Source organism: Oryctolagus cuniculus, chromosome 1 (genome assembly GCF_964237555.1).
Source record: "Oryctolagus cuniculus chromosome 1, mOryCun1.1, whole genome shotgun sequence".
Classification (NCBI taxonomy): domain Eukaryota; kingdom Metazoa; phylum Chordata; class Mammalia; order Lagomorpha; family Leporidae; genus Oryctolagus; species Oryctolagus cuniculus.
The window spans coordinates 66,070,297-66,086,019 of record NC_091432.1 but is presented as its reverse complement, the minus strand read 5'-3'; the positions used below and the strand labels follow the sequence as shown (position 1 = coordinate 66,086,019).

At 44.2% G+C, this 15,723-nt stretch overlaps 1 protein-coding gene across 7 annotated transcripts in view; it reads left to right on the top strand.

Annotated features, from left to right (window-relative positions):
* The window catches only part of XRRA1 (X-ray radiation resistance associated 1), a 92,879-nt gene that overhangs the window by 40,809 nt on the left and 36,347 nt on the right, over window positions 1–15,723 (top strand). For 6 of the 7 annotated variants that reach the window (XM_070075380.1, XM_008263961.4, XM_008263965.4 and 3 more), the window contains 2 exons: window positions 8,146–8,274; window positions 8,899–9,116. In XM_070075380.1, coding sequence (XP_069931481.1) covers window positions 8,156–8,274; window positions 8,899–9,116 — 337 coding nt within the window. In that variant the 5' untranslated portion in view covers window positions 8,146–8,155. Of the gene's footprint in view, window positions 1–8,145; window positions 8,275–8,898; window positions 9,117–15,723 lie in introns of those variants that run through there. The other variant, XM_051851028.2, reaches the window with a different exon arrangement.

The following is a 15,723-nucleotide window of genomic DNA, read 5'->3' as shown; positions in this document are numbered from 1 at the left end:
GAGTTAGAACCAAGTCTGTCTGACTTCAGAGACCACAGTCATGACCGCTACATTCTCTTCCTATTTAGATTTTGTACCTAGACCAAGGCTCAGCTCCAGTTCTGCTCCTTTCCCTACCAGAAGCTTTCTCTGACTTCCTTAGCCCGTGCCCCTTCCTGCTTTCTCTAAGCCTCAGTTGAATGTAATGTTTTCCCAGTAAGTTTAGTACTTAGCTTGTTCCATTGTGACATGTGCCTCATAAATATAAGTGTACCTTTATAATAGGTAGATAGATGGGTGGTATATATAACCATCCCAAGTGTATTGTTTTTTTTTAAAGACTTATTTTATTTATTTGAAAGAGTTAGAGAGGTAGAGATAGAGGTCCTCCATCCGCTGGTTCACTCCCCAGATGGTCGCGACGGCCAGAGCTGTGCCGATCCAAAGCCAGGAGCTTCTTCTGGGTCTCCCACATGGGTGCAAGGGCCCAAGGACTTGGGCCATCTTCTACTGCTTTCCCAGGCCACAGCAGAGAGCTGTATCAGAAGAGGAGCAGCCGGGACTAGAACCAGCGCCCTTATGGGATGCTGGCACTTCAGGCCAGGGCATTAATCTGCTGTGCCACAGCGCCAGCCTCCCCCCCTCCAAGTATATTGTGAGTTCAGTGAGGGCAGGGGCTCTGTCTTACTTATCTTTGATCTGGAGCACTGAGATGATGACCCAGTACTTTGCACACAGTAGGTATTCAGTAAATGTTAACCAACTTGGAGATGGTGATGGTGAAAGTCATGGTGATAATGTTCATTGCAATCATGGAAAATGTAATGGAGCTCTCTGGTGAAAATGGAGGCTTGGCTTAGTTGCGAAAGGGGACTATGATAAAAGTAGTGATTATTTAGGATTTCATTAGTTAGGGTTCTTTTGTTTGCAAATGAAGCAAATCCAGTTTCAACTAGCTTAAACAAAAGAGAATGTATTGGCTTATGTGTCTAAAGAGTGCTAAGGTGGATCTGGCAGATTCATTTAACTGGGTGCGAGTACCCAGGATGTTATCAGGGTTCTGTGTGTTAGCACTGTTTCTTGGTCATGAGTGCAGCTCTGTGGCACTCACTTGCTCTCTCTCTCTCTCTCTCTCTCTCACTTGCCCTAACATGCACATCCACATGCCTTTGTTTCCCTTGGTATCGACTGCATTTCTAGGCTGTATTAACCAGATAAGGAATACAAAAACCCCTGGATGTATTGCAAATAGATGGGCTTTATTTATTTATTCTCAATGGAGAGAGAGAATAGTTGATATTTAATTATGGAGAATTTCAAGCACCTATAAGAATACAGTCACTAGTAAAATAAACTCCCATATACCTATGTCCCAACAATGATCTGTCTCCTGTCAATACTGCCATTGTTGCTACATCACTGCTGCTGTTGCTGCCAACAGAAATACTAACACCAGACAAGAGAGTTGTTTCTCCCCCTCCTCTGGCTGTCAGCTCTTACTCATCCCTTCCTTGATAGTTGGATGCCAGCTGGAAAGGCATTCTGGGAAGTGTAGTTCAGGAAGTGACTCCAGGCCCTCCAGGACATAGCATACCGGGAAGGTATGAAGGCCGAGAATAAATAGGCAGTGATCCAACCCTGAGAGCCCCGACATCTAATCTCTTCCTCCTCTCCATGTTTAAATTCCAAATGACATTAGCAACCACAACATGCCTCACCTAAACAAAAGAATATTTCCTCATACACTGAGGACATTTTCATTGTCCTCTAAAAAGGAAAAAGGGAGGAGAGTATTTGGTGCGGTGGTTAAGACATCACTTAGAATACCCACCTTCAACACTGGGAGTAGCTGGGTTGAAGTCCTGGCTCCACTTCTGATTCCAGCTTCCTGCTAATGTGCACCCTGGGAGGCAGCAGTAATGGCTCAAATACTTGGGTAACTGCCACCCACATAGAAGACCTGGATGGAGTTCTGGCTCCTGTTGTAGGCATGTAGGGGATTGACCAGCAGATGAGAGACACCTCTGTCTGACTTGATTTTCCAGTAGTTTTTGATCTGTGGTTTGTCAAATCAATGGGGGGCTGACTCTAGTGGCTACAGTTAGTTACTTTTGCTTAACTGTCAGGGGGCCAGTGGGTGCTTAGAAATCTTCTGCTGTCAATAATTTAATGCTCCTTTACCCTCAGCCAGCATCTCCCTGGTCCTGTTTCTTTAACTGATGTGCTAAGCATTCACTCTGGAAGGGTTTCTGTTTTTATTTTTATACAACATTGTACCTCTGTAAGGCTTTTAGTTTACATTTGTCCACCTCAAAGTATTTGTAACCTTACGTTGATCACTTTAAACACCGTGACACCCTGTTGGATAGTCAAATAATGTTTTTCTTTCTTAAAGATTTATTTTTTATTTACTTGAAAAGCAGAGTTACAGAGAGGAGAGACAGAAAGATCTTCCATCTGCTGATTCACTCCCCTAATGGCTGCAATGGCTGGGGCTGCATCAGGCTGAAGCCAGGACCACGAGCTTCTTCCAGGTCTCCCATGTGTGTGCAGAGGCCCAAGCACTTGGGCCATCTTCTACTGCTTTCCTGGTCCTGTTAGCAGGGAGCTGGATCAGAAGTGGAACCAGTGCCCATATGGAATGCTGGTGTCACAGGAAGAGACTCAACCCTGCTATGCCATACACTGGCCCCTGCAAATAATCTTTACATTCAAACTTTAATGCCCACAAAGCAACGAGGTCTTTTTAAAAAAGATTTATTTGAAAGATGGAGTTACAGATAATGCAAGGTGCAGGAGTTTGTCTTTTGTGTTAGAGGTTTGTTCTTGTGTGCTCCAGATACCAGGACAGCAAGAAAATTAACTAAGATGGCAGTACCCTGAATTTGTGTGGGGTTTATCTCCATCTTATTGCACACAAGTATCTCACAGTAGCATCTGGGGTGTTAGCAACTTTTCCTGCTCACCAGGTCCAATGAGCATGATGGTCTGTGAGAACAAGATCTTATTAACAGATTATGTGAGGGCTCAAGATCAGAGCTAACCCTGAGGGAAGAGGACTGAGGTGTACTGTTGTCCTTGTCAGGTGAAAGTGCGTAACTGATAAAAATTTGCCAAGTCCTTAGCTATATCCCTGGTGCCAGGGGCTATGTTGATTTTGTATTGTAAAAAGGTTCCACACCTGGAACAGCTGGTGAAATGGGAGTCACCAAATGATTAAGCCTAAAATAATCTACAGTCATGTTTCAAGATCTGTCTTCCATACAAGCCAAACAAACAAGCGATGCTAGGCAGGGATGTCACAGAAGTCATTATCAGGCCGGCGCCACGGCTCACTAAGCTAATCCTCCACCTGCGGCGCTGGCACACCGGGTTCTAGTCCCGGTCGGGGCGCCGGTTCTGTCCCGGTTGCCCCCCTTCCAGGCCAGCTCTCTGCTGTGGCCCGGGAGTACAGTGGAGGATGGCCCAGGTCCTTGGGCCCTGCACCCCATGGGAGACCAGGAGAAGCACCTGGCTCCTGGCTCCAGATCAGTGCGGTGCGCCGGCCGCGGTGGCCATTGCGGGGTGAACCAATGGCCAAGGAAGACCTTTCTCTCTGTCTCTGTCTCTCACTGTACACTCTGCCTGTCCAAAAAAAAAAAAGTCATTATCCTTCCACCTTTCTTATTTTTTGTATATTTTTTTATTTTTATTTTTTGACAGGCAGAGTGGTCGGTGAGAGACAGAGAGAAAGGTCTTCCTTTTGCCGTTGGTTCACCCTCCAATGGCCGCCGTGGCCGGCCCGCTGCAGCTGGCGCACCTCACTGATCCTAAGCCAGGAGCCAGGTGCTTCTCCTGGTCTCCCATGGGGTGCAGGGCCCAAGCACCTGGGCCATCCTCCACTGCACTCCCGGGCCACAGCAGAGAGCTGGCCTGGAAGAGGGGCAACCGGGACAGAATCCGGCGCCCCGACCAGGACTAGAACCCGGTGTGCTGGCGCTGCAGGTGGAAGATTAGCCTAGTGAGCAGCGGCTCTGGCTATCCCTCCACCTTTCTAATCTTGAGTGATGGCAGTAATCTGTGAGGTCACCTCAGGAGTACACTCTCAGCTAGGAAGAAAAGTTCCTGGGGCTTCAATTGGCACTTCCTCCTAGAAGAGCTCTCACTTTGTTGGTCAGTAAAGAAATGTGGGTATTTTGCCAGTAGCTTAATGTGTCTATTTTATTATATGTTTGGGGCTTAAAGTTCAGAAGATAGAATTGAGGCAGAGAAAAAACTAGAATACTTGGGAAGGGATCAGACCACTAAGAAAGAGTCTAAAGAGTAAGAAAAACAGTGGGTTGAGGGTAGACAACTAGAGAGCATCAGCATTTAAGAGGTTGCCAGGGCCGGCGCCGCGGCTCACTAGGCTAATCCTCCGCCTAGCGGCGCCGGCACACCGGGTTCTAGTCCCGGTCGGGGCGCCGGATTCTGTCCCGGTTGCCCCTCTTCCAGGCCAGCCCTCTGCTGTGGCCAGGGAGTGCAGTGGAGGACGGCCCAGGTGCTTGGGCCCTGCACCCCATGGGAGACCAGGAAAAGCACCTGGCTCCTGGCTCCTGCCATCGGATCAGCGCGGTGCGCCGGCCGCAGCGCGCCGGCCGCAGCGGCCATTGGAGGGTGAACCAACGGCAAAAAGGAAGACCTTTCTCTCTCTCTCTCTCTCTCTCACTGTCCACTCTGCCTGTCAAAAAAAAAAAAAAAAAAAAAAAAAAGAGGTTGCCAGAGAGGAACTCACAGAGCTTACTAAGTGTGGGCAGATAGGTACTAAGAAAACCATGAAGGTGATACTTGTCTGGAGCCCTGCAGCTTTCAAAGCACAAAGATTTCAATGGATTCTCCGACGTAGGAGGAGGAGTACGTTTAGTCTCTGCTTTATACATAAGGAAATGGAATTAAAGGGTGCTAGAGACTTGCCTTTATTCCTGTAAAAAGGCCTTCCACTGAAAACAAGAATGATGAATTAAATACATAAAGAAAAGCGGTCCATTCAAAAGTACGGAGAAGCAGGTGTTTGGCACAGCAGTTACGATGCCACTTGGGGTGCTGCATCCCCTTTCAGAGCACCTAGGTTTGAGGTCCTGGGTCTGCTCCTGACTCCAACTTCTTGCTAATGCACACTCTGAGATGCAGCAAGTGATGGCTCAGGTCCTTGGGTCCCTGCCACATCAGAGGCCTGGATATTGGTGGCATTCTCAGAGGAGATGGAAAGCAATGTGATCCATCAAGAATTTAAAATTCCATCTTGGTCTCCCATGTGAGTGGCAGTGACCCAACCACTTGAGTCACCACCTGCTGCCTCCCAGAGTGTGTACCTGCAGGAAGACGGAATTGGGAGCAGAGCCAGGACCCAGACACAGGCACTCTGATGTAGAATGCGGGCATCTCACAGCATGTCCTTTTGCCAGACAAAATGCCCATCTTAAGTCAATATTCCTAGCCTCATCCAAAGTCTTACACTGTGAAGTAAAAAAAAAAAATCCTCTTTTACTAAATAGATAGAAGATTTGGTCCCAGAGATGCTCCCTAGCAACCAAAAGTCACACAGCCAGCAAAGCAACAGCAACAGAAGCCAGAGCTCAGAGCTCCTGATCCCTGTTCCTGTGCTGCTTGTAAAATGGCACACGAACTCCCACTGCTAAATCCAACCCTGTGGTGTACCGTTAAGTGTCTAAATTAATGAAGTTAAATCTGTCAGAGTGTAAGTGGTTTTAATTCCTCTTGCCAAGTGAGGAGATAACGCTTTGAACAGCTGGAAGCCTTGGATTCTGCCACCAGGGTGGGTCCCGTAGGAGAGCCCGATGCTTTGCTCTGAAGCTCTGAAGCCTGGCTTCTGTTCTCTCCCATCTGATGTCTGCCTCCCACTTTAAGACATCTGTTTTAGAGATCGAAATGAAACTTGCCCAGCTTGTGATTAGGGTGGAGCTTTTTTCTAAAAAAATTAAAAAAAGATTTATTTATTTATTTATTTATTTATTTAAAAGCAGAATTAGAGAGGGCAGGAGGAGAGAGAGACAGAGACAGAGAGAGAAATCGACCTTCACTCTCCAAATGGCTGCAATGGCTGGAGCTGCACCTGTCCAAATCTAGGTCTCTGACGTAGATGCAGGAACCCAAGTACTTGGGGTATCCTCTGCTGCTTTCCCAGATGCATTGGCAGGGATCTGGATCAGAAGTGGATCAGCTGGGACTTCAACCAGTATCCACATGGGATGCTGCCACAATGCTGGGAGACTTGGATTATGTTCTTGGTTTCTGGCTTCAGCCTGCCCCATCCCCCATGGTTGCAGGCATTTGGGGAGTGAACCAATGGATGCAAGATCATTCTGCCATCGTGTGTGTGTGTGTGAAAGAGAGAGAGAGAAATTGGATGCAAGATCATTCTGCCATCGTGTGTGTGTGTGTGTGTGTGAAAGAGAGAGAGAGAAATTCAGTGTGTGAAAGTTGATGTTTCCAGGAAGGGGGAAAAAGTCACCTGTAACCTTGAGATTCCATGAACTCACCACTTCCTTCTCCGTTGAGTGTCTGGGCTTTGACATTGAAGCCTTTTCTTGCACACTGCTGCCACGACTTGCTCTTAAGCCTTATCTATTCTGTTTAGTCTTAACCATCTTGGTTATAATCTACAGAAGTCTGTCCATGTTACAGTAAGCAAGTAGGGCTGGGGAGGGGCAGATTTATTATGAGCACAATGAGGAATCTCAGAGCCGTGCCTCAGGGACATGCTGAATGTAGGTCCTGAGCACTGAGGAGCAGCCTGGAAGCTGTGTCTCTCAGCTTTCTCATCTGCTCCTCTCTGTGGCTCGCCACGCCTTTCTTCACAGGTGGGCTCTGTGTGTGTCTCCAGGCCCCACGGCGGGAGATGTGGCTGCCCAGAGCTTCTCATTATGTGACGCATCCAGCCCCAAGGAGATGCTTTTTTTTTCTCCTCCTGTTTCGTGGTAGTTGGGAGCACAGCAAGTTCTTTCTCCACTCTTGCTGTTGGACTCACGTGTTTTCTCCTCAAGCTTGCCCCACTGTGTGTGGTGTGTGCACCTGTGCCACAAGGATTGTAAGCTCCTTGAGGGGAGGGATGTGCCATTTTTCTCCCTGTATTCTTAGTACCTAGTGTGTTACATTTGTGAGTGCGATGAACCAAGTGGATCATCACGTACCCTCTCTAAGTTTACCTGTGATTACTCCTGACCTCAGGTCTGCAGTTCCAGTCAAGCCCTGAACTCACTGCCTACCTTTGTTAAGTTCGCTCTAGCTTAGACAGCGGCTGCCGTCTCCCCACCCAGTAGTCCTCACGGAGCTGGAAGATGAGACGCAGAGGTGCGAGCAGAGGTGGAAAAGACTTGACTCTAAAGTCAAGCAGACTGAGCTTCTGATTTGAGCCTTGCCACTTTCCCATGATGAGACTTCAGGCAAGTTGCCGGGAGCTTGAGTCGCCTACTTTTTACATATAAATAGAATCACCTAGGCCTCATCCACCTGGAGACACAATTGAGGTCACATTAAGGGTAGCAGCTGAAACGCTACCCCTTCCCACCCATCCGTATTATTCATGCCAGTTAACTCTCGCTCTCAGATATTTCTGGGTGTGCTCAGTTTGAGCTTAAGAAGAAACTTCTCAGCTTCTCACTGGCGTGTGCATTTTATGAAGGCACTTGAGAGGAGACCCCCCTCCCCCCCGCAGCTAGACAGTTACTCAGCCCAGCCCACCACACTACATTCAGCGGCAAAGCTGTGGCCTGCATTGTCGGCTGGCCTCCAGTGCTCAGGGTCACATAGCATACCTGGGAGTCCTCCCTGAGCTCAAACCATGCAGTACCCCCCAGGCACAGCCCTGCCCCACTCACTGTTTGCCAGGAACATTCCTAGTACCCTCCCCCTGCCCTGCCCTGCTGTGCCCTGCCTTGCCCTGCCTCTGGGATGTGCATGACCTTTGTCCCTATACGTGACTGTGTGTGGAAGTGGGGTTTGGGGCAGGAGTCTGTGGGGGAAGGACTGTACTTACTGTCTACCCCACAGGGACCTCTGATGGGCACTTGAGAAGTTCGCCAGCTGGTGGGAACTTCTCCCGACTGATTACCTGCCTTCCATTTCTTCACAGAGATGGTGGAATTTGTCTCTTGCTTTGCTCATTACCCAAAATTTTTGCACTTACAGGGAAGCATCCATGACATCGCTGACAAGAAAGAGGTACCTGCTGAGGTTCCCAGCGCTGGAGACCCTGATGCTGGATGACAACAAACTCTCCACCCCCAGTTGCTTCGCCAGCCTGGCTGGGCTCAGGAGGTAATGCCACAAACATCTCTCTGCTGGCCCTCCCTGAGTGCCACAGTGGAAGCCAAAGGGCCTGGGGTTTAACTTCCAGCTCTGCCGCTTGGATACCACTGTGTAGCCAGGGCTAAGTCATCTCCCCACTCTGAGCTTCAGCTGACCAAAGAAGTGGGGCATCAGGAAGGACATTTCTGATCGTGTGACTGGTGAGAACTGGCAAACGGGGAGCTGTCACCCCAGACAGTACCCCTGGCCTGAGGGCGGGGACAGGGAAAAACAAATCTGAAAGGGAAGTTTGACTGCTGACTTCTAATTCGGTTGAAGGGAAAAAGGGAAGAAAAAATGCTGGCAAATGATTAAGCTTGAGATCCCTAAAATTGACTCTGGATTCAGCCACTGTTTACTGAGTGTACTACCACGTGCCATTTACATATAATCTCATTTAATCTTCACAAAAACCTTTAAAGATTGCTAAATGTTATCTCCATTTTTAAGCCAGGGATATTGGGGCACACAGGGCCAGTCACTGGCACAAGCCCACACAAGCCTGATTCTGTGTTCCTTCCCTAAAGTTGCTTGGTAAATATCCCTGAAGTATCATTACTGCTGTGATTCTGTATTCGCTTTCCTTAATTGAAGACTGAAGAAGTTAAGCCTGGACCAAAACAGGATTTTCCGGATCCCGTACCTACAGCAGGTTCAGCTCCGCCAAGGGTCAGGGGACTGGGCTGGAGGCAGGGCAAGTCCCCGGAAAGAGCTCCCATCTGTGCCACAGCCCAAGCCGTGGATGTCTGACACCTCAGAGGAGCAGCCGGACTACACTGTACTGCCCATGAGGAAGGACATCGACCGCACAGGTAAGCCATGCCCCGTGTCCCAGACGCCAGCCCCCGTGAGCCTGTGTTCTGCCAGTCTGGCTCCCTGGGAGCCGCTGCACTGTAGCAGTCTCTTCAGCAGCAAGAACTGTTGCGGCCGGCACTGCAGCTCACCAGGCTAATCCTCCGCCTGCGGCGCCAGCACCCCAGGTTCTAGTCCTGGTTGGGGTGCCAGTTCTGTCCCAGTTGCTCCTCTTCCAGGCCAGCTCTCTGCTGTGGCCCGGGAAGGCAGTGGAGGATGGCCCAAGTCCTTGGGCCCTGCACCCCATGGGAGACCAGGAGGAAGCACCTGGCTCCTGGCTTTGGATCAGCACAGCGTGCCGGCCATAGCGGCCATTGTGGGGTGAACCAATGGAAGGAAGACCTTTCTGTCTCTCTCTCTCTCTCACTGTCTAACTCTGCCTGCAATATATATATATAAAGAACTGTTGCAATGGTTTCCTGTCTGATTATATCAGTTCAGATGATTTTAAAATCCAATTAAAAGTGGGTAATTTTTCTTTAATCTCAAATATCGAGAAATGCAGAAGCAAGTCTTTCGGAGAGGTTCGCTTGTGTGGTGTGGTGTATGGAGGTCCTTGAGGCTCAGGTCCTGGCTTCCTCTCTCTGCCAGCCTTCGCCTGCTTGCTCTCCTGTAGGTGGTTCCCATGGGGTCTCAGGCCCACGTGACAGCAGTCAGAGGCAAAATGGAAGAAATGTCTCCTTTATTAGAAACTATCTCTCTCTAGCACACGAGTCTATTTCTGGATTATGTATTCTGGTCCACTGATCTAGCTTTCTGTTACTGTGCCACATGCTTTCTTTCCCATTTATTTTAAATTGAGGAAAATCACTCAATAAAGTACAGAAAACTTGTATAGAACTAGAATTTTTTTGAGATGAGTACTCCCTTTTTTTGCATTAACATGTAGTTTTATTAAACCTTGTTCCATTTTCTCTTAATTAAATGTGTGTAATATCCATAAACATTTAAAGCATTTGCAAATTTTTTTAAAAAAATTTAGTTTTAATAAATTCAATATAGTTCATAGATAGAATTCTAAGAATATATTTATATTCCTTTCCTTCCTACTCCTCTCCCTTCCTCTCCCTTCTTTCTTTTTTTCTTAGATTTTGAGATAGCATATTTTAAAAATACATTACAGGAAAAAAAGCTTAATGCTTCACCAAATAAGAAACTTAACAAGCAGAAAGACTAGTGAGAATTTAGGCAACAGATATAAACAATAATTGAATGGAAAAATGTCATTTTACCCATATACAGTAAATTTTAAAGTAATCACAGATCATTAAAAGTGTAGTGATATAACACTCTTAACCATTGGTCTGACAAAGGTATAAAACAAAAATTGACAAAGCATTTGAAGCAATATTGGCATATCCAGGCATTTCTTTATTTCTTCCTTTGTTTTTGATTTTTTAAAAAAATTTAGCTCCCACATATAAGGGAGACAACATGCAGTATTTAACTTTGTGTCCAGCCTATCTCACTCAACATGATGTCCTCCAGTTGCATCCATTTTGATGCAAATAATAGAATTTCATTCTATATTTCTATAGCTAAATATTCCATTGTGTATGTATACCACATTTTCTTTTTTAAAAATATTTTATCCATTTATTTGAAAGGCAGAGTTACAGAGAAGCAGAGGCAAAGAGAGAGGTCATCCATCACTGGTTCACTTACCAAATGGCCATAATGGCCGTAGCTAGGCCGATCCAAAACCAGGAGCCTGGAACTTCCTCCAGATCTCTCATGTGGGAGGGGCCCAAGGACTTGTGCCATCTTCTACTGCTTTCCCAGGCCATAGCAGAGAGCTGGATCAGAAGTGGAGCAGCTGAGACTAGAACCGGCGCCCATATGGGATGCTGGCACTGCTTTTACATGCTGCAGCACAGCACTGACTTCAATATATACCACATTTTCTTTCTCCATTCATCTGATAATGGACACATTGGTTGATTCCAAATTTTGGCTGTTAAAAACAATGCTAGTGTAAATATGGTGGTGTAGGTCTATCTTTAATAAAACATTCAACATGTTCATGTCTTTTGTGAATTTACCCAGAAGTAGAATTGCTGGATCATACAGCAAGTCTATATCTAGTTTTTTAAAAGTTTTTTTTTTAAGATGTACTTATTTATTTGAAAGGCAGAGTTGCAGAGGCAGAGGCTGAGAGAGAGAGAATGTCTTTGATCCGCTGGTTCACTCCCCAATGGCCGCAATAGCTGGAGCTGGGCATATCCAGAGCTAGGAGCCTGTAGCTTCTTCCAGGTCTCCCATGCTAGTGCAGGGACCCAAGTCCTTGGGCCATCCTCCACTGCCTTCCTCGGCCATAGCAGAGAGCTGGATTGGAAGTGGGGCAGCCAGGACTTGAACCGGCACCCATATGATGCCTGGCACTACAGGCATCAGCTTTACCCACTGTGTCACAGCGCCAGCCCCTATTTCTAGTTTTTTTATTCTTTTTTTGAAAGTTTTTATTTAATCAATATAAATTTCATAGGTATAGCTTTTTGGAATATAGCGGTTCTTCCCCCCATACCTGCCCTCCCATCCCCAGTCCCTTCCCACCTCTTACTCCCTCTCCCATCTCATTCTTCATTAAGATTCATTTTTAATTATCTTTATATACAGAAGATCAACTCTATACTATTTCTAGTTTTTAAGAAATCTCTGTGGGGCTGGTGCAGTGGCTCAGCAGGTTAAGCTCGACCTATAACACCAGCATCCCATTTGGGCACCCGTTCGAGTTCTGGCTGCTCCATTTTCAATCCAGCTTTGTGTTATGTGCCTGGAAAAGCAGTGGAAGATGGCTTCAGTTTTACAATCTTATGTACTAAATTTAGGTCACTGATCCATCTTTTTATTATTATTATTATTTGACAGGTAGAGTTATAGACAGTGAGAGAGAGACAGAGAGAAAGGTCTTCCTTTTTCCGTTGGTTCACCCCCAAAATGGCCACCATGGCCAGAACTGCACTGATCTGAAGCCAGGAGCCAGGTGCTTCCCTCTGGTCTCCCATGTAGGTGCAGGGGCCCAAGCACTTGGGCTATTCTCCACTGCCCTCCAGGGCCACAGCAGAGAGCTGAACTGGAAGAGGAGCAGCCAGGACTAGAACCCGGCACCCATATGGGATGCCGGCGCCACAGGCAGAGGATTAACCAAGTGAGCCATGGCGCCAGCCCCACACTGATCCATCTTGAGTTGATTTTTGTATACAATGAGAAATATAGATCTAATTTCATTCTACATATAGATACATCATTTTACCAGTACCATTTGTTGAAGAGATTATCCTTATTCTACTGTATGGCATGAGCACTTTTATAAAAAATCATTTGTATGGATGTGGATTGATTTCTGGGCTCTCTCTTCTATTCCATTGATCTATGTGTCAGTTTTTTTTGCCAGTACCATGCTGTTTTAAGTACTATAGCTTTTTTTAAAAGTCATGTGAATGGGGCCTTTTTTAAAAAAAATTTATTTATTTGAGAGGTAGAGTTACAGATAGAGAGATCTTTCGTCCACTGGTTCACTCCCCAGATGGCTGCAATAGCTGGAGGTGAGCCAATCCAAAGCCAGGATCCAGGAGCTTCTTCTAGGTGTCCCACAGGGGTGCAGGGGCCTGAGCACTTGGGCCGTCTTCCACTACTTTCCCAGGCCATAGCAGAAAGCTGAATCAGAAGAGGTGCAGCCTGGACATGTCCATATGGGATGCCAGCACTGCAGGCAGAGGCTTAGCCTACTATGCCACAGTTTCAGCCCCAGTAATATAGCTTTGTAGTATGCTTTGAAGTCAGGTGTTACGTTGCTTTTAACATGATTTTTCTTGCTCAGGATCACTTTGGCGACCTTTTTGGGTCCTTTGTGATTCCATATGAATTTTAGGACTATTTTTTCTAAATCTGTAAATAATGTCATTGGTATTTTGACAGGGGTTGCACTGAATCTGTAGATTGCTTTAGGTAGTATAGACATTTTAATGATATTGATTCTTCCAATTCATGAGCAAGGAATATCTTCATTTTTTTGTGTGTCTTTGATTTCTTTCATTGGTATTGTTAATTTTCATTATAGAAATCCTTCACTTCTTTGGCTAGATTCATTCCTAAATATTTGATTTTTTTTGTTGGCTATTATGAATAGGAATTATTTCTTAATTTCTCTTTGAGCCAGTTCATCATTAGTGTATATAAAAATCTTATTTATGTTTATTTCATAACCTGCAATTTCACTGAATTGGCCTATCAATTCTAACAGCTTTTTGGTGGAGTGTTTGGGATTTTCCATGTACAACATCACATCATCTGCAAACATGGATAGTTTGACTTCCTCTTATGCAAATTTGATGCCCTTTATATTTCTTTCTCCTCCCTAATTTCCCTTGCTAAAACATCTAGTACTGTATTGAATAAGGGTGATGAAAGTGGACATCCTTGTCTTGTTCCAGATCTGAGGAGAAATGCTTTCAGCTTTTCTCCATTCAGTATGATATTGGCTGTTGGTTTGTCTTATATGAGATATGTTCCTTCTGTACCTAATTTGTGAAGGGTTTTTGTCATGAAAGAGTGTCAAATCTTACCAAATGCTTTCTCTGCATCTATTGGATGACCATATGGTTTTTGTTCTTCATTTTGTTGATGTGATTTATGACGTTAATTGACTTATAAATGTTTAACTGCCCTTGCATTTCTGGGATAAATCCCACTTGATCATGATTTATGATCTTTTTGATATGATTTTGGTTTTTGTTTGCTAATATTTTGTTGAGAATCTTTGCATTTATGTTCGTTAAGGATATGGGTCTGTAGTTTTCTTTTCAAGTTGTGTCTTTCGTTTTGGTATCAAAGTAACCTCACAAAAAAGTTTGACAGAGTTCCATCCTGTTTAATATTTTGGAATAGTTTGAAAAGTGTTGGAGTTCTTCTTCAAATGCTTTATAGGGTTTAGTAGTAAAGCCTTTAGACCTCAGACTTTCCTTTGATGAAAGACTTTTCATTACTGCTTCAATCTCATTGCTTGTTATGAGTCTGTTTAGATGGTCTGTATCTTTTTGATTTGATCTTTATAGGTTGTATATATCTTTGAGGCTTTCCAGTTTATTAGTGTATAGTTTTTTGAAGTAGTTTCTTATCACTGATTGTATTTCAGTGGTGTCGGTTGTACTGTCTCCTTTTTCATCTCTTATTTATTTGAATTTTCTTTTTTTCTGTGTTAGTCTGTATAGAGGTTTATCTATTTTGTTCTCAAAAAACCAGCTTTTTCACTTTGTTGATCTTTTGTATATTTTTTTAGTTTCAATTTCATTTATTTATACTCTGATCCTTATTTTTTTCCCTCCTCCTGCTGATTTTGGGTTTGGTTTTTCTAAGTCATCAAGATGTATCATTAGATCTTTAATTTGAGACACTTCTCATTTTTAAATGTAAGTTCTTATTGCTATAAACCTCCATTTTAATACTGCTTTTGCTATATTCCACAGGTTTTGATATGTTGCCTTTTCATTTTAATTTATGTCAAGAAAGTTTTTCATTTACTTTTTAATTTTTCCAGTGACCTACTGATAATTCAGTAACATATTGATTAATTTCAAAGTATTTATGAGTGTTCTGTTTTTATTGATTTCTAGTTTTATTCTGTTATGGTCTAAGAAGATACATGATATGATTTCACTCTTTTTAAGTTTACTGAGAATTGATTTGTGGCCTAATATATAGTCTATCCTAGAAAATGTTTGATGTGATGATAAGAATGTGTGTTCTGTAGCTATTGGGTGAAATATCCCACAAATGTCTGTTAGGTCCATTTGCTCCATAGTATGTTTCAACTCTTACACTTTATTGCTTTTATGTTTGGATGATCTGTCAATTGATAAGAGTGGGGTGTTGAAATTACCTACTATTATTGTGTTGAGTATCTCTTTAGGTCAAATAGTATTTGCTGTATGTATCCTGGTGGTCTTGTGTTGGGTGCATATATATTTATGATACTTCTTGCTGAATCAAACCTTTTACCAGCATATAATGTCCATCTTTATTTCTTTTTACAGTTTTTATTCAAAGTCTGTTTTATCTGATACCAGGATAGCTACTTTTGCTTGTTTTGGGTTTCCCTTTTCCTCATATATCCTTTTACAGTTTTCACATTCCATCTTTGTGTATCTTTGTAAAGTGAGTTTCTTGTAGATAGCATGTGGAGGGGGGGTCTTGGTGTTTAATCTGTTCAGCCAACTTAAGTCTTGTGCCTGGAGAATTTACTCCATTTACATTCAAGGACAATATTGGTACATAAGAATTAAAACCTGTTATTTTGTTGACAGGATACTGATGATGTCTGCTCTGTTAGTGAATTTGGTGGTGTCATGTGTTTTCATGATGTTTACTTCTTTTTTATTATTTTTCCTCTCTTTTTAAAAAGATTTATTTATTTGAAAGTTTTTTTCTGAGAAAACTCTTATTTAAGGAATATAAACTTCATACATTTAATAATTACAACCTTACCTACCATGCCTACCCTCCCACCCACACTCCCACCCCTCTTCCTCCTCCTCCTCCTCCTATTCCCATTCTTATTTTTCACTAAGA